This window comes from Macaca thibetana, chromosome 14, assembly GCF_024542745.1.
Source record: "Macaca thibetana thibetana isolate TM-01 chromosome 14, ASM2454274v1, whole genome shotgun sequence".
NCBI lineage: Eukaryota > Metazoa > Chordata > Mammalia > Primates > Cercopithecidae > Macaca > Macaca thibetana.
Genome location: NC_065591.1, coordinates 2,739,294 through 2,756,854, shown reverse-complemented (window position 1 = coordinate 2,756,854; position 17,561 = coordinate 2,739,294). Strand labels below are relative to the sequence as shown.

Genomic DNA, 17,561 nt, shown 5'->3' with positions numbered 1-17,561 from the left:
AGCACTGTGTGTGTGTGTGTGTGTGTGTGTGTGTGTGTGTGTGTGTGTGTGTGTGTGTGTGTGCGTGTGTGTGCGCGTGTGTGTGTGCGTGTGTGTGTGCGCGTGTGTGTGTGTGTGTGCGCGCGCGTGTGTGTGCGTGTGTGTGTGTGTGTGCGTGTGTGTGTGCGTGTGTGTGTGTGCGTGTGTGTGTGTGCGTGTGTGTGTGCGTGTGCGCACGACCAAGGTCTGTACCAGGAAGGGCTGCAGGCGGGGGAGGGGCATGCTTCTTCACAGCCCCTTCCCCTGTGACCTCGGGCAGATCTTTCACTTTTACCCAGTACAACTGCCTCCAGCTAGCCTGGACAGGCAGATTCCGGGGCTGGAGTGGTCCGGCCCAAGGCTGAGAAGGGCTGGGACCCCCGACAGTGACATGATGGGCTCAGCCACTGTTCCATCTACTGGGCAGGGTGGACCTCCGCAGATAGCGGCTTCAGACTCCAGCTCCAGGGGGCTGGTGGGAGTCTCTCAAGGTGTCCCACACATGGTCCCTCGGGGAAAGAGTGGAGCTGACCCCTGTCCTCCCTCCCGACTCGAGGGCTTTAGGGCCAGCAGGTGTGTGAGGGCTCCAGGTGCGCGGAGCCCTCGAAAGGACACCAGCCCAGCAGCAGCAGGCCGCGCGGGGGCAGCCGAAGACCCCATCCGGCGCAGGCCAGGGCCGAGCTGGCAGCGGCGGGTCCAAGCCCTGTCAGCTGGCGCAGGAGGCCCAGGGGCGAGCGCGGGACGGAGCTAGGAGCTGGGGTCCGGACCGGGCCGGGGTCGAGCTGGGCCTGGCCGGACACTGGACCCGCCGGGAGCCGGCCCCTGCCGCGCAGGGCTGAGGCCCCCGCCTGCAGACAAAGGAGCCGGCGGGGGGCGGGAGCGGGGGGGGGGTTTGCAGGGGGGATGGGGCGAGGGGGCGGGGCGTCGCGGTGTCACGTTACCGCCCGCAGCGCCCTTTAACTCCCGCCCCCGCCCCGCTCACCGCCCCCTTCCCCTGCTACAGCGCGCTCGCCCCGCGGCCGCCAATCAGCCGCGCGCCCCGGCCGCGCGCCCCGCCCCTCCCCCGGTGGGTGTGCGCGCGGCCAATGGGCGGTGCTCTGGGGCCGGGCCGCGGAGGGGCGGGGCAGCGGGGAGGCAGCCAATCGCCGCGGTGTTGTTGAAACTGAAAATACTACATTATGCTAATCGCGGCCGGGCCCGCGCGCACGGGGGTGGGGCCCGCGCGTATAAAGGGGGCCCAGGCGGGCTGGGCGTTCCACAGGCCAAGTGCGCTGTGCTCGAGGGGTGCCAGCCAGGTCTGATCCAGCGAGCGAGCCAGCAGGCATCGAGGGGGCGCGGCTGCCGGCCGAACGAGACAGACGAACCCGACGCAGGAGAGTCTACCACCGGACAGCCAGGTAGCCGCCGCGTCCCTCGCACACGCAGAGTCGGGCGGCGCGGGGTCTCCCTTGCACCCGGCCTCCGCCCTCCCCTCCTCTCCTTTCCCCTTCTTCTCGCTGTCCTCTCCTCTCTCGCTGCCCGCGTTCGCGCAGCCCCGGGCCATGTCCGACGCGTCCCTCTGCAGCACATCCACGATGGAGCGTCTTGTCGCCCGTGGGACCTTCCCAGTACTTGTGCGCACCAGCGCCTGCCGCAGCCTCTTCGGGCCGGTGGACCACGAGGAGTTGAGCCGCGAGCTGCAGGCCCGCCTGGCCGAGCTGAACGCCGAGGACCAGAACCGCTGGGATTACGACTTCCAGCAGGACATGCCGCTGCGGGGCCCAGGACGCCTGCAGTGGACCGAAGTGGACAGCGACTCGGTGCCCGCGTTCTACCGCGAGACGGTGCAGGTGGGGCGCTGCCGCCTGCTGCTGGCGCCGCGGCCCGTCGCGGTCGCGGTGGCTGTCAGCCCGCCCCTCGAGCCGGCCGCTGAGTCCCTCGACGGCCTCGAGGAGGCGCCGGAGCAGCTGCCTAATGTCCCGGTCCCGGCCCCGCCGTCCACCCCGCCCCCAGCCCCGGTCCTGGCTCCAGCCCCGGCCCTGGCTCCGGTTGCGGCTCCGGTCGCGGTCGCGGTCCTGGCCCCGGCCCCGGTCCTGGCCCCGGCCCCGGCCCCGGCCCCGGCCCCGGCTCCGGCTCCGGCCCCGGCTCCAGTCGTGGCCCCGGCCCCAGCCCCGGCCCCAGTCGTGGCCCCGGCCCCGGCCCCGGCCCCGGCCCCGGCCCCCGTCCCGGCCCCGGCCCCGGCCCCGGCCCAGGACGCGGCGCCTCAAGAGAGCGCCGAGCAGGGCGCGAACCAGGGGCAGCGCGGCCAGGAGCCTCTCGCTGACCAGCTGCACTCGGGGATTTCGGGACGTCCCGCGGCCGGCACCGCGGCCGCCAGCGCCAACGGCGCGGCGATCAAGAAGCTGTCCGGGCCTCTGATCTCCGGTGAGCCCCGCACGGCCCCGCCCCGGCCCGGCCCGGCCCCGCTTTGTCCGGCCGGCCGGTCCCCCCAGCCCTCGGGGGCCTCGCTGGGTTCCCGCCTCCTCCCGTGGCATTAAAGGGCCCGCAGCGCTCAGGGCGCGGCTGCGCCCGCACCCCCCTCCCCGCCCCGTTGTTATGTCCTCCAGCGGCTTTGCGCGGGCGGGGTGGGAGGCTGAGTCCCGGCCGCGACCCCCCGGGAGCGCGGTCTTCGCCCCTGGCGCGGGAGCCCCTCCCCGGGCGCGGCCGGGCTCCGTGAGGACGGCGCGGAGGGGGTTAAGCGCGGCGGCGGCCCCGGGGGGCTTGGCCGCGGGACAAGGGGAAATGCTTACACAGCACATTGCGCGGCGACGTAAACAAAGCTGACCCGCCGCGGACCTCGGCGCGGGCGGGGACGGCGCCCCCACCCCGGCCGGCCCGCGCCCGGTGCCCTCTCCTGGCCCCCTCTCGGGGCTCCGGGCCGGCCCCGCCCTGACCGGCCGCGCGCGCTGTCGCCCGCAGATTTCTTCGCCAAGCGCAAGAGATCAGCGCCTGAGAAGTCGTCGGGCGATGTCCCCGCGCCGTGTCCCGCTCCCAGCGCCGCCCCTGGAGTGGGCTCGGTGGAGCAGACCCCGCGCAAGAGGCTGCGGTGAGCGAAGTGAGTACAGCGCACCTGGGGGGTGCGGGGGGCTGACCCGCGGGGTCCCCGCCGGCTTTCCTGACCGCCCTTCTCCCCACAGTTTAGAGCCCAAAGAGCCCCGAGGGAACCTGCCGGGGCAGCGGACGTTGGAAGGGCGCTGGGCCTCGGCTGGGACCGTTCATGTAGCAGCAACCGGCGGCGGCTGCCGCAGAGCAGCGTTCGGTTTTGTGTTTAAATTTTGAAAACTGTGCAATGTATTAATAACGTCTTTTTATATCTAAATGTATTCTGCACGAGAAGGTACACTGGTCCCAAGGTGTAAAGCTTTAAGAGTCATTTATATAAAATGTTTAATCTCTGCTGAAACTCAGTGCAAAAAAAAAGAAAAAAGAAAAAAAAAAAGGAAAAAATAAAAAAACCATGTATATTTGTACAAAAAGTTTTTAAAGTTATACTAACTTATATTTTCTATTTATGTCCAGGCGTGGACCGCTCTGCCACGCACTAGCTTGGTTATTGGTTATGCCAAAGGCACCATCCATCTCCCACATCCGGTTATTGACAAGTGTAACTTTATTTCCATCGCGGACTCTGGGGAAAGGGGTCACTCACAAGCTGTAGCTGCCATACATGCCCATCTAGCTTGCAGTCTCTTCGCGCTTTCGCTCGCTCTCTTATATTACTGTGTTTATCTTAAACTTGAAGACAAATCTGTTAAAATGGTTCCTGAGCCGTCTGTACCACTGCCCCGGCCCCTCGTCCGCCGGGTTCTAAATAAAGAGGCCGAAAAATGCTGCAACTCCAGTCTGTTTGTGCTTGTGCCTGCCTCCAGCTCCCTTCTCCTGCACCCCCAAAAGCTGGAGAGCCAAAACGCAGGAGAGAGCAGGCCAAAGTGGGCATCCCCAGTCCATCCAAAAGGGGAAGCCTCTCTCCTGGCTGGGCCTGGCCCAAATCCACCTGCTCCAGTTCCCTTATCTCAGGAGGGGCGGCCGGCCTGCAGTGCACCCTGCATTTATCACCTCCCACCTGCGGGACTGCAGAAAGACAAGCGTGGGCTTCACATAGCCCCAGCAGGCAGGGAGCACAGCCCCTGACTTGCTGCCCAGACTCAGGCTTGTTTAAAGGAAACCATGAGAAACCCCTCTGCCCCCAGCTGATGGGCTCAGGACCCTGCTAGTTTGAGGATGTGCTGGGGTGGAGGGTGGGGAGCAGGACTCCACCAAGACACATCCAGTCCTACAGACTTTTCTTCAGGCCTTGCACCAGGGTCTCCCTAGGTCTTGCCACAAAACACCCAAAATGTTCAAGGTCTAGTCACACCTGCAGTGGAGGGGGGCAGCCTCGAAGCCTCTGAGGGGAGGGAGAAATGAGAACACAAAGGGGTGGTGCCCTGGAACCAGGAGGGCATGGGGAGGGGTGGTTTCTGATGACCAGGCTTTGGTGGAAGAAGTCGAGGCTGTGTGCCTCCCTGTGCACCCACACTGTCGGCCCTACCAGCCGACTAGTTTCAAAGCGCTCCCTCTTGGTAAAAGAGACGTTTATTATTTTTTTAATAGCTGACCTATAAACCTCTGAAAATTATGGCTTACAATGGAAAGGGTGACGTAAAATAGCAAAAACAGAACAGCTAGCAGTGTTTTTGCTGGTGCCTTGGGCTAGGAGAAGAAAAGAGCTGGTGGACCCTCATGGGGCCCTACGTGACAGTTGCTGACTTCCCTCCCCGCCGGCCCCGCACTGGGTCAGGGACAAAGGGGGGGCTCAACTTGAGATGCTCGAGATGTATTTAGACATATAATTAACTGAGCCTCCCCCAGCTGCCTGGAAGGGCTGGGCAAGGAGGGCGAATGGGCTGGCCTCGAGGCCCAGCTGGGGCCAGACTCTGGGAAATGCCCCTGGGACCTGAGAGTGGCAGGTCCCGCTGCTTTGTCTCAGCAACAGGGACCCTCAGCCGATGGTAACGAGGGACCAGACCCATGTAGACCTGGCTTAACCGCAGCATTCACCTGTGTGAGCAGCACAAAGCCCTTTCCCTTCTGAGATAAAGGAGGGTGGCAGTGCCTTCTGCCCTGGGCTGGGAGAAGGCTGGACCAGGTGCTTGGCAGGCAGTTCGTGGGTGCACAGGGTAACCTGAGTTAACTGTTTCTGGTGACCGATCTGCTAGGGTGGATCCTCATCATCCACAGTGGCATCTGCTGCCAGGCCTCCTGCTGCAGCCGGGGCTGGTGGGGCTCCTACCTTGCTTGACTTCTCACAGTCCTGGCCCCTGGGCACGGGACATGTGGTTGCCCAGCACCCTCTTGTCACTCAAGGGTAGCTTTTTCAAAAGCAGTGTGAGGGCTTTGTGGGGACGTGAAGGTGAGGCCCAGTGCCATTTCTCAGGAGGAGTTTCTCCCCAGGGCAGGAGCTGGCTGCAGGGACCCACAGGCCACCACCCTCCGTGGGCTGCTAGTCACAGGTGGGACTCTGGGCACATGTGACCCAGGCAAGCTGGCCTTTCCTTCTGGGGGCCTCGGTTTCCCCATCTGGGCTGAGAAATGTCCAGGGTTTTTTCCAGTGCTGTGTTATGTGATTCTCATGTGGGGACAGCCATGGAAATAATACCCGATGGCACTGTTTGCAAAGCTCTCTTCTCACCCGTGCTGTTGGGGAAGAGCAGATATGAGCATGCGTCCCAGCCCCCAGGCCTCATCCAAGCTGAAAACACAGGCACCGGCTGGCGGCCAGAGCACTCATGGGTCGGCCGTGTGGGAGTCACACCCCAGCTCCACTGGGGATCCACGATCATCATATGAACTATGACACCAGGACCGCCAGGCACATAGCAATGGTTTTTCCCTGTGCCAGGCATGTGCTAAGCAGGATCAGCTTCAGCCAGGTCCCACCGTGTTCCTTGTTTGAAGAGGACACTGAGGCATGGAGTAATCCACCTGAGGTCATGCTGCTGACCTTGGCAGGGCAGAGGGATGTTGGGCTGGGGTGCTCTGGGACCAGGCCTGGAAACCATTGCACTATCCTGTCCCACGGACTGGGCTGGGAAGACAGGCAGTTGCTCCGTTAATCTACAGACAGTCCAGATGAAGGTGGTGAGGGAGAAGGGTGGATGTGTTGGAGCCAGAGGATGAGGGTGAGGCAGGACAGATGAGGCAGGGGAGGCTGCTTGTGCCAGGGGACCTTGGCGGGCCTGGCCTGCTGGTGCATGTGAGGCCGGCACACGGGCATACATATGGTGTAGTGTAAGGGTGTCTTTTGGGTGTGCCTGCTGGGCCTCCCCCTTCCCTGCCCTGTCCTACTGGTCTCCTGTACCTCCTCGGGCCTGATGGACTAGTGCCAAAGGTTGGATTTCATCAGCCAGCAGTGGGGAGCCCCAGAGGGACTAAAGCAGGGAGTGGTAGAAGCATCTCAGCTGCCAGGTGAGGAAGGAGGAGCGCCAGCAAGAGGGAAGGGGGTGAGGGGACCAGAATGGCACTGTGGCCATCCAGGCAGAGGGCAGAGGCACTGGGCTGGGTAAACATTCCAAGCTCCAGCATGCCAGCCCCTGTTCCAGGCACCAGAGACTTAGCAATGAATAGAGAGACAGAAGGTCCCTGCTGCAGGTGCTTTCTCCGCCTGGGGAGGTGACATCAGAAAACCCCTCCAGTGGGCTGTGGTGCATACAAAGGTGGTTAGTGTTAGGTGAGGACAGAGCTGAGCCAAGCACCAGCCTAGCCTTTAAAACAGAAGGGCTAGGAAGCCCCTCCTCCAGCTCCCAGCAGGTGACACAGCAGGTGATGGTGTCTGAAGAGCACTGTTTTATTGTTTGCTATTTTTTGATTCAATATTATTAACTGAAGTCCATGGGTTACATGAGGGTCCATTCTCAGTGCTGTACATTCTATGGGTTTGGACAGATGCTTACTGTCCTGTATCCACCATTACAGTATCGTATAAGGTAGTTTCACTGCCCTCAAAATCCTCTGTGCTCCACCTATTCATCCCTCCGTCCTCCCTAACTCCTGCAACCACTGATCCTTTTACTGTCTTCGTAGTTTTGCCTTTTCTATAATGTCATAGAGTTGGACTCATACAGCATCAGCCTTTTCAGATCAGCTTCTTCGACTTAATAATACTTAAGGTTCTTCCATGTCTTTCCATGACTTGAGCTCATTTCTTTTTAGCACTGAATAATATTCCACTGACTGGATGCACCACAGTTTGTTTAGCCACTCACCTCCTGAAGGCTTCCAGGTTTTGGCAATAATGAATAAAGCTGCTATCAATATCCACGTGCAGGTTTTTGTGTAGATGCAAGTTCTCAACTCATTTGGGCAAATACCAAGAAGTACAATTGCTGGATGGTGTGCGATGGATCATATGTGAAGGGTACATTTAGTTTTGTAAGAAACCACCAAACCATCTTCCAAAGTGGCTGCACCATTTGTGTTCCCACTGCAGCTCCTGTTGAAGGGCAGCGTTGAGAGTTCCTGTTTCTCATCTGTGGACCACACCAACCACCAATTTCAGATGAATTAAAAAACAGAAACCCTACTACAATGTGGACGCAACAAGGACAAGGCATAATTCCAAACGAACACTGATGACCGTGGCTTGATCTCAGGGCCTCGGCTGGTTCGGCCTGGCTCGGGATGAAGAGCCTGGGCCCTTGGCCATTCTTCATCCAGCTGGCCCTGTAATGAATTGCATATTGTCCCAATATCTGCCTCCCCAACTGCAGGAAGATTCTGCATTTCCCACACATCAATATCAGACGTGGCCATGTAACTTGCTCTGGGCAGTGAAATGTAACCCACTTGGCATGTACCATTGCTGAATGGAGCCCATCAAAGCCAGCGTCCTGCCATTTCATCCCTCTGCTGTGAGACAAGTGAGATCTCAGACAGGGGCTGCTCCTTCCAAAAGAGAAAATGGAGCACAACCCCAGCCTTCCAGCATAGGGGCCATCGTGGTGAGTGAGAGATCCACCATGCTTGGTGTATGCCACCAAGAGCTTTGGGCCTGTTTGTTACACAGCATAAGATAAGCTGACACAGACAGGTTCTTTGAAGACCCAAGACCCAGCTCACTGTTAGAGGTTCATGGGAATGACAGCAAAGGCTTGGTGCCATTTCAAGTTGTTCTGGTTACTTGGCCACATGTCCAGAAATGACGCAGAGACTCAACCGTGCAAGCTGTGTTCAGTGTCCTGCTGGTGTTGTTCCAGCTTGTCACATTTGCAGGCTGGAGGTCAGGTGTTTCCAGCTGGTAGTGACAGATCCTGAGTTCTCTCTTGGTTACCATCTGTCCTACTATACTGTAGTTTTGTGTGTGGTGTGTGCCTTAACAAGTGTCTAGTAAGTCATCTTTTTTTTTTCTTTGATGAAGGAATAAAATGATTGTGATTTGGGGAAGGGTCAAAGTCTCAGAGATGGAGCTGGCTGCCCACACTCCAGCATCCTTAAGAAATCCTGGCTGGGTGTGGATGCTCACACCTGTAATCCAAGCACTTTGGGAGGCTGAGGTGGGAGGGTCGCTTGAGAGCAGGAGTTTGAGACCAGCTTGGGGCAATATAGCGAGACTCTATCTCTACAAAAGTTTTAAAAATTAGCCAGGCTTGGTGGTGTGTGTGCACCTGTGGTCCCAGCTACTCGGGGGGCTGAGGTGGGAGTATCACTTGAGCTTGGGAAGTGGAGATTGCAGTGAGCCATGATCAACTGCATCACTGTACTCTCCAGCCTGAGCGACAGTTCGAGCAAGACCCTGTCAAAAAAAAAAAAAAAAAAAAAAAAAAAAAAAAAAAAAAAAAAAAAAAAAAAGGCCGGGTGCGGTGGCTCACACTTGTAATCCCAGCACTTTGGGAGGCCGAGGTGGTCAGATCACAAGGTCAAGAGATCAAGATCATCCTGGCTAACACAGTGAAACCCCATCTCTACTAAAAATACAAAAAATTAGCCGGACGTGGTGGCACGTGCCTGTAATCCCAGCTACTTGGGAGGCTGAGGCAGGAGAATCGCTTGAACCCGGGCGAGGCGGAGGTTGCAGTGAGCCAAGATCGCACCACTGCACTCCAGCCTGGGCAACAGAGTGAGACTCCGTCTCAAAAAAAAAAAAAAAATCTCAGTTGCTTATTCTGAAAACTAAAAATTGTGTTATTTAAGCCCTGGAGTGGTTGTTTTAGGGGCATCTGAGATATTGATTATATCACCAAGATCTGCTCCATGGGTAAGCCCCTTGGAATAAAAAATGAAAATGGGCTCTGATGACCTCGTGGCATCAGGAAGAAGACCAGGATCTTAGCTGTTACTTGAAAGCCCTCAGGGGCAGGACTTTCTCAGCAGGGCTTGCCTGCTTCGGTGTCTGACAGCTGTGTGTACTCACCATTCCCTTCTGCCTCAAATCACAGCCACTACTCTACTGTTCAACACTGAGGCATGAAGTCGGGTGTGGACAGGCAGCCAGTACCTTCTCTTCTGTTAGCATGATAACACCTGTTCTAATGATCTCCTGCCAAGTAAACAACTATCCCAACACTTTGTGGTTTAAAACAGTGGTTTTAGCCAGGTGCGGTGGCTCACGCCTGGAATCCCAGCACTTTTGGGAGGCCGAGGTGGGCGGATCACGAGGTCAGGAGATGGAGACCATCCTGGCTAACGTGGTGAAACCCCGTCTCTACTAAAAAAATACAAAAAACCAGCCGGGCGTGGTGGTGGGCCCCTGTAGTCCCAGCTACTTGGGAGGCTGAGGCTAGAGAATGGCCTGAACCCAGGAGGCGGAGCTTGCAGTGAGCTGAGATCGCGTCACTGCACTCCAGCCTGGGCGACAGTGAGACTCCACCTCAAAAACAAAACCAAAAAAAATGGTTTTATTTATACCTATGATTATATCAGAAATTTGGGAACAGTTGGCAGGATAGCTTGGCTCTGTGTTGTGGGGTATCAGCTAGAGTAGTTCGATTGGGGTTGGGGACTCAACTTCCAAGATGGCCCATTCCCATGCCTGGCAGAGCCCTGGGAGCTGCTGCCTGTGGCTCCCTCCACAGGCCTGCTTGGGCTTCCTCACAGCATGGCAGCTGGGTTTCAAGAGCAGGTGTTCCAGGAGGCCGAGGAGCAGCTCTAGAGACCCGGCCTCAGAAGCTATGCAGCATCACGTCTGCCTCATTTGATTAATCAAGCAAGCTACTGAGCCCATCCCAGATTCATGGGAGGGGGATCTGCTCTGCTTGAGTGGCAAAGGGTTTGCAGCCATCTTTCCTTACAGAACCCAACCCTGGTTATTGATTGATAGCCAGAACGTTTTGGGGGGTTTACTTCAGGACCCACAAGCAATTGTTACCTGAATTCAAAACAGCCTATTATCCCAGCATTTTGGGAGGCCAAGCTGTGAGGATCACTTGAGCTCCGAAGTTTGAGACCAGCTTAGGCAATATAGTGAGACCCTGTCTCTACAAAAAATATAAAAATTAGCTGGGTGCGGTGGCGTGTACCTGTAGTTACAGGCACTGAGGCTGTAACCTCAGGGGGCTGAGATGGGAGGATTGCTTGAGCCTGGGAGGTCAAGTCTGCAGTGAGTCGTGATCACACCACTGCATTCCAGCCTGGGCGGTAGAGCAAGACTCTGTCTCAATAAATAAGTAAATTCAAAACAAAAACAATTTTTTTCCTCTAGCATGGATTTTCAGTAATTAACAGAATTAAAAAATCATCAAACACTTCTTGTGTTTGAACTGACCAAGTGCCAGGAGTGGCTTCCTATCTGGCGAATTAGAAAGATGCAGGCCTAGGTGAGAGGCACACTGCTGTGAGTTCATGTCAGCAAGGACCCCTGAGTAAGGGCTGCAAGGCCACTGTGATGATGTCACAAAAACTCTTGATCAGGTATCTGCCCACAGCCTTTCTGCCTTCTTTTATTGTATGTGCATGTATATAACATGTACATGTCTATATGTTATAGACATACATATGTACACATAATGTGTATGCATACACACATGTATGTGTGCATATATTGTCTATATGTACATAAAGATAATTTCTCTCTTTTTGTTAACTTTGTATTTGGTTTTACATTTTCTCAGCAATATGTAACAGTATCACTTCTACTTCTTTACAAAGCATTCTTATGGAAATTTGCAAATATACACAAAAGCAATAGAATAGTATATCACCAGCCAGTTTCAACCATCATTAACATTTTTCCAATCTTGTCAATCTGTTTCCCACCTCTACTTTTACTTTTTTTCCTTTCTGCAGTTTCATAAAGCAGATCCCTGGCTGAGCACAGTGGCTGATGCCTGTAATCCCAGCACCTTGGGAGGTTGAGGTAGGATGATTGCTAGAGCCCAGGAGTTGGAGATCAGCCTGAGCAACATAGCAAGACCGTCTCTACTGAAAAAAACCAACAACGAAAAAAGCAGATCCCAGACACCGCATCCTCCCACCTGCAACTTCCTCCATGCAACTCAGGCAAGTTTCATTCTTACAAATGCAACGTGGACAGGAAGAGACAGCGTGGGCTCTTTCCCATCTTCAGTGTGGTGCACATCAGCTTTGTCCTGGAAAGCGTCCCTTTCTACTCATTCTAGTACAACGCCAGCTTCCAGGGAAGGCCCTGGGCTTTACTTGCAAATGACATAAAACCACTGCTGGCCTCATGCCACCATCCAGCCAAGCGTCTTAAGAGACCATGCACCTGGGACAAGTCCAGGTCATCCTGCATCCAGTGTCACACTTGGTGGACAGTCCCTGCATATAGAGGACATCCCATGTTCACCCTGAAATCCTGATGACTCAATATGTTGCTGCTTCATGGATCCTCTTGTGAGCCACTGGTCCAATTTTGAGAGCTGAAATAGTAATCCAAGTGGAAATGCCACACACGCACACAATAATGCACAGACAGTGGGAGCCAGGCCAGCTGGGGAGCCCTGCTCGCATTCTTAGCCACACGGACTTGCCTTTGGGAGCGCTCCAGCCTTCACTCCTATGGTCCGCATGAACAAAAACCACTTTTTCCCCTTCCCTTTGACACTGTCATCTGTCTGTGGCTACTTTTGGCCTGGTCGGATCCTTTGGGGGTGCCCCCGGCCAATCATTGGGTGGTACTGGGGTCTGTGGGCAGGGGTTCGAGTCAGAGGGTGGTTGCCTGGTGGCCCACATGCAGGAAACACAAGTTTTGTGTTTGCACAGGAAAAAGAAAGGAGTTTGCATGGGCCCAGCTCATCCTTAGGAGACTGGAGCCCAGCTTGGAGCAGGTGGGGCGCTGGTTTATGGTCTGCACTGGTGCTGTCTTTCTGATTGTCTCCAATTTGGGACTTTCTCCATTTTGCTGGGGTCCGACTTTCCCTCACTGATCCCTCTAAAGGGTGGAGGCTGTCTAGGGTGCAGAAGCCTCCCTGGGCCTCAATTTTCCCTCACTGAAAGGGGAACACAGGATCAGAGTCTTTGGGGGCCTGTCTAGCTCGAATGTTCCCTGAGTGTTTGAATGAAGATTGCCCATGGTTTGAGATTTGCCCCAGAACCCCTTTTGGTTCCTTCAGACCCTTCTGCTCTAGCTGGGTGCTGATTCCCTCCCTGTAGCCTGGCCTACATCCAGGCCTGGAAGACCTTAACTGGTCTGTCTGGGTAGCAGGGAGCCCCGGTACCCACTCCCCAGTGCTCTGGGGCTATTCATTTTAATGGTCATATAGTCACATGGGTTTTTATCATGCAACCCCAGCACTTCCCACTCAGTCCTGGGAAGAAGCACGTGGTCCGGACAACAGGGCCCTATACCTGAGGGGATGTGGTGAAGCCAGAATTGCAGAGGGAGAAGTAAGGACACCTGAGACCTGGTGCTGGGTTTGACTATGTCCCCTCCGGAATTCATGTCTGAAACTTACCGGCCAATGTGATAGTGTTAACGTAAGTGGGAAACTGGGCGCAGTAGCTCAAGCCTGTGATCTCAGCACTTTGGGAGGCTGAGGTGAGCGAATTGCTAGAGCCCAGGATTTTGAGACCAGCCTGGGCAACACAGGGAGAACTTTTCTCTACAAAAAAAAAGAAAAATTAGCCAGGTGTGGTGGTGCATGCTAGTCAGGAGGCTGAGGTGGGAGGATCACTCAAGCCTGGGAGGTGGAGGTTGCAGTGAGCCGTGACCATGCCACTGTACTCCAACCTGGCTGACAGAGCCAGAGAGCCAGATCCTGTCACACACACACACACACACACACACACACACACAAAAAAAAAAAAAAAAAAAAGGGCCAGGCACAGTGGCTCACGCCTGTAATCCTAGCACTTTGGGAGGTTGTGGTGGGCAGATCACCTGAGGTCAGGAGTTCGAGACCAGCCTAGCCAACATGGTGAAACCGCAGTTCTACTAAAAATACGAAAATTAACTGGACGTGGTGGTGGGCGCCTGTTATCCCAGGTACTTGGAAGGCTGAGGCAGGGAGAACTGCTTGAACCCAGGAGGTGGAGGTTGCAGTGAGCTGAGATGATACCACTGTATTCCAGCCTAGGTGACAGAGCAAGACTCTGTCTCACACACACACACACACAAAGAACTAGGGTCTTTAGGAGGTGATTAAGCCTGAGTGTTCCTCCCTCTGAGTGAGATTAAGGCTTTTATAAAAGAGGTTTCATGAAGCGTTCGCTTACTTACAACACAGTGCCATCTTGGAAGCAGAGAGCCCTCACCAGACCCTGAGTGCCCTGGCACCTTGATCTTGGGCTTCCCAGCCTCTGGAACTGTGAGAAATACATTTCTATTATTTATAAATCACCCAGTCTCGTTGATCACCTGAGGTCAGGAGTTTGAGATCAGCCTGACCAACATGGAGAAAGCCCATCTCTACTAAAATTAGAAAAGTAGCCAGGCACAGTGGCTCACACCTGTAATTCCAGCACTTTGGAAGGCCGAGGTGGGTGGATTACCTGAGGTCAGGAGTTTGAGACCAGCCTGGCAAACATGGAGAAACCTCATCTCTACTACAAATACAAAATTAGCCGAGTGTGGTGGCACATGCCTGTAATCCCAGCTACTCAGGAGGCTGAGGCAGGAGAATCGCTTGAACCTGGGAGGCGGAGGTTGCAGTGAGCCGAGATTGTGCCATTGCACTCCAATCTGGGCAGCAAGAGCAAAACTCCATCTCAAAAACAAATAAATAAATAAATAATAGAAAAATAAAAAATAAATCACCAAGTCTCAGGTATTTTGTTACAGTGGCACAAATGGACTGAGATACCTTGCATCCACCCTTGGAGGCTACCAGTAGGCCAACGGCCAGTCAGGTGCCTCTGTGCAGGGGCCACACTGCTCCCTGATTCTCTTCCAGAGAGCACTGTACAGGGCTGACCCACCTCTGCAGCCAGGACAGACATGGCCTGGGTCCTGGTCCCTGTGGAGGAGTCTAGCTGTGGTTTTAAGGCAAAACCGGCCGCGCGCGGGGGCTCGTGCCTGTAATCCCAGTCGGTACTTTGGGAGGCTCAGGCGGGCAGATCACCTGAGGTCAGGAGTTCGAGACCAGCCTGGCCAGCATGGCAAAACCCTGTCTCTACTAAAGTCACAAAAGAAATATTAACTGAGCGTGGTGGCGGGCGCCTGTAATCCCAGCTACTCGGGAGGGAGGCTGAGGCAGGAGAATCGCTTGAACCCAGGAGGTGGAGGTTGCAGTGGGCCGAGATCACGCCATTGCACTCCAGCCTGGGCAACAAGAGCAAAATTCTATCTAAAAAAAAAAACCAAAATACACAAACAAAACAAAACAAAACAAAAAAAAACGATAAAACCAAGTTCTGTCTTGTCTGTTTTCTCATGCAAACCTCTCTCACAGCCGCTGACCTCTCTGCATTTCTTCAGTTCCAGCACCCAACTTGGAGACTGCTCTGAGACACGCCCCTTGGTTCCTTTAAGCCCAGAGCTGTGTGCCTCAACTAGATGGGGCCGCGATGGTGGTGGGGTGAGCAGGAAGGAAGATGGAAAAACAAGCAAGTTAAATTATGTCAAACAACTCATTTATTTTCTCTTACTTTGCTTTCCAGTGGCTCACTTGAGGGGTTTTCTTTTTCAGTTTTCCACCTGCTTCTTTGGGGTCCCAAGGAGTCAGGCTTCAGAAGACCCCAGCCCCTGCTGCTCTGTAGGGCTCCTCCTGGCTCCTGTGTGCTCAAGGTGCTGGGGTCTCTCCCCAGCCTCCTGTCACACCTCGCTGAGTTCACCCTCTCTTGAGGTGGCAGAGTGAACAGGGCCGACCACTGAAAGGGGAATAATCCCAGAAAAATGAAGGGAAGAATGCAGGTCTTTAGGAAGCCCCACAGAGGAATGGCCCCCCCTGCCCCCTGCCACTGTGAGGAGCCCTCCCCGCCCCATAGAGGGATGCCGCTCTCCGCAACCCACCGTGAGGAGCCCTCCCCATGGAAACAGGGTTGAGGGCCTGACCTCCCCCTTGGAGCCCCAGAAAACAAAGTGGGGAGGGTAGGGGGAAACTGAGTTGGCGGTGGCGGCACATGGAGGACCAAATCCTCTCAAGCTGGCGTCTGGGCGGGGCACGAGGAGCAGACCAGCCACGCAGCCATGGCGGCCGGAGTCACTCGAGGTCAGAAATGCCCAAGCAGGAAATGAGATGCAACTTGTAACAGACATCAAAGGAAATGGAAAAACATTCTTCTAATATGTTAGGGAGGCTAGAGGAAGGCGGGGGGCGCTGGCCCTTTATTAGGGGACGGGGGAGGGGGCGATAAGAGATGGCACTGGAAGGCTAGAAATAATTAAAATCAAAGCACCAGACACCTGGGGGTGGGAGTGAGTGTCCTCCCTGCAGCCGGGAGACCCAAGGAGCATGCTCAGAGCCCTCCAGGAGTGCCTGGAGCAGCAGCGGGCAAAGGCCTGGCCTCAGGCCCGCCTCTGTCTCAGCCAGCTCCTCCAGGCCCAGGGATGTGGTCCCCACGGGGTGCCTGCTGCAGGCAGCCAGCACAGGGTTGGTGTTGGCAGAGCCCTGTGAACTGAATGCAAGCCTTTTCCTGGAAGAGAATCCCAGGGGGATCGGGGTGCCAGCACGTGCTGGTCCCAAGGGCACAGCGTGGCCAAATGGTCTTGGGACTGAGTCCTGCTCCTTCCACACAGAAAGGCAGTGCCTAACCAAAGGTCACTGATGCAGAGGGAAGAGGGCAGCCTCAGGGTCCTTGTCTGTAGCCAGGGGCCATTGCCTCCTTTTCTCTCCACAGGTCTGGGCCTGATCTCTGGTGCTCACCTGAGGCTGGCTGTTTAAAGTAAGACCCTTCTCCTTGCCTCTTGCCTCTTGGGAAGCCTTTGATGGGCTGCACCCTGACGCGACCCCTTTCCAGGAGTCCAGGTGCACCCCTGGTGGTAGCATGGGGAGTTGGTGCCTCCGCAGTGGGTCCTGACCACTTCCTGCCCATCTCAGCCACGGCTTCTCTGCTCTGAGGAGGGATTGCTTTCTCAGAAGGGCGAGTTGGTGCTGGGCATGCATGCAAGTGCCCAGAAAGTGGAAGTCCAGAGCCCTGAGCAGGTGTCCCTGCCAGCTCAGTCCAGGCTCTGAAAGGGAAGCGGCTGGGAGTGGAGGGGACCCTGTGCCGGGGGCCTGGGACCAGGCCGGCTGGGTGTGGCTTCACCAGGATGCCCAGAGTTTCAGCCTCTGTTCTGGGGGGCTGCATAAATCAACTCAGGACGAATCTCAAACTGTGCTGGGCTTCGGTTTATCACAGTGGGGCTACCAGGCACCGGGTTACAGCCCTGGGGGTCAGGGGGCGGAGGTGGGTTGATTTTCCCAGGCCCTGGGGGAGCAAGGGAGAGCCTGCTGCTCCCCAACACAGCGCTTTTTCAGGATTCGACGCTACAAACAGCAGCAATATCCTCGGTTCAAAAGTTCAAGAATCTGGTCCAAAGGCAGCCTGAGTAAGCCCCCCGGGGCCAGGACCAGGAGCTGCCCGGCGGGAGGGTGGATGCTGGGTGCCCTGCAGAAGGGACGGTGGTGCTGGGGCCTTGGCCACTGGCCTGGCAGCAGCCTGGAGCGCCGACTCCAGAGTGGAGGCTAGGCCGAGCTTCCGTCGGGGCGCGCCGGCAGCTGTGCCCAGGCGGGAGGGAACGCGCGGAGGTGGCCCAGGCGGCCCTGCCCGACTGACGGACCGAGCCTCCCCCTCCAGGCCGTGGCCGCGCTTCCCGCTAGCGGGTCCGCGGGGAGGGGCGGGAAGGCAGCTGGACGCGGCGGCGATTTATGGGCCTTTCAGGCGAGCAGGTGCCTCCTCGGGCCGCCCATTGTCTCGCCGGCCTCACAATGGGGCTGCTGCAGCCGCAGAGCCGGCCCCCGCCGCGGCTTGCGGCCTGCACGGGCACGACGGCCCCGGGGCGGCAGGAGAGCCTGCGGTCGGCGCATCAGTCCGCGCGTCCGTCGGTGCGTCCGTCGGTGCATCGGTCCTGCTGCCCTCCGCGCGCCTGTCAGCCGGGAGCGGGCCTCGGGCGCCTGGCGTCCATCCCTGCGCGCCGCCTGGCTCCGCTGGCCCTCGGGGTCCCCGCGCCCCGA

At 56.6% G+C, this 17,561-nt stretch overlaps 1 protein-coding gene across 4 annotated transcripts; it reads left to right on the top strand.

Annotated features, from left to right (window-relative positions):
• Positions 1–1,251: 1,251 nt before the first annotated feature.
• CDKN1C (cyclin dependent kinase inhibitor 1C) lies at positions 1,252–12,263 on the top strand. Of its 4 annotated transcripts, none has more exons than XM_050758325.1 (4): positions 1,252–1,415; positions 1,583–2,421; positions 2,956–3,091; positions 11,296–12,263. In XM_050758325.1, the coding sequence occupies exons 2-3, from the start codon at positions 1,593–1,595 to the stop codon at positions 3,084–3,086; spliced, it is 960 nt and encodes a 319-aa protein (XP_050614282.1). In that variant the 5' UTR covers positions 1,252–1,415; positions 1,583–1,592; the 3' UTR covers positions 3,087–3,091; positions 11,296–12,263. The 4 variants fall into 4 exon arrangements, with proteins under 4 accessions (XP_050614282.1, XP_050614281.1, XP_050614283.1 ...); XM_050758324.1 differs by lacking the exon at positions 11,296–12,263 and adding an exon at positions 3,174–3,872; XM_050758326.1 differs by lacking the exons at positions 1,252–1,415; positions 11,296–12,263 and adding an exon at positions 3,179–3,872 and having other exon boundaries at positions 1,422–1,847.
• The last annotated feature ends 5,298 nt before the right edge of the window (positions 12,264–17,561 follow it).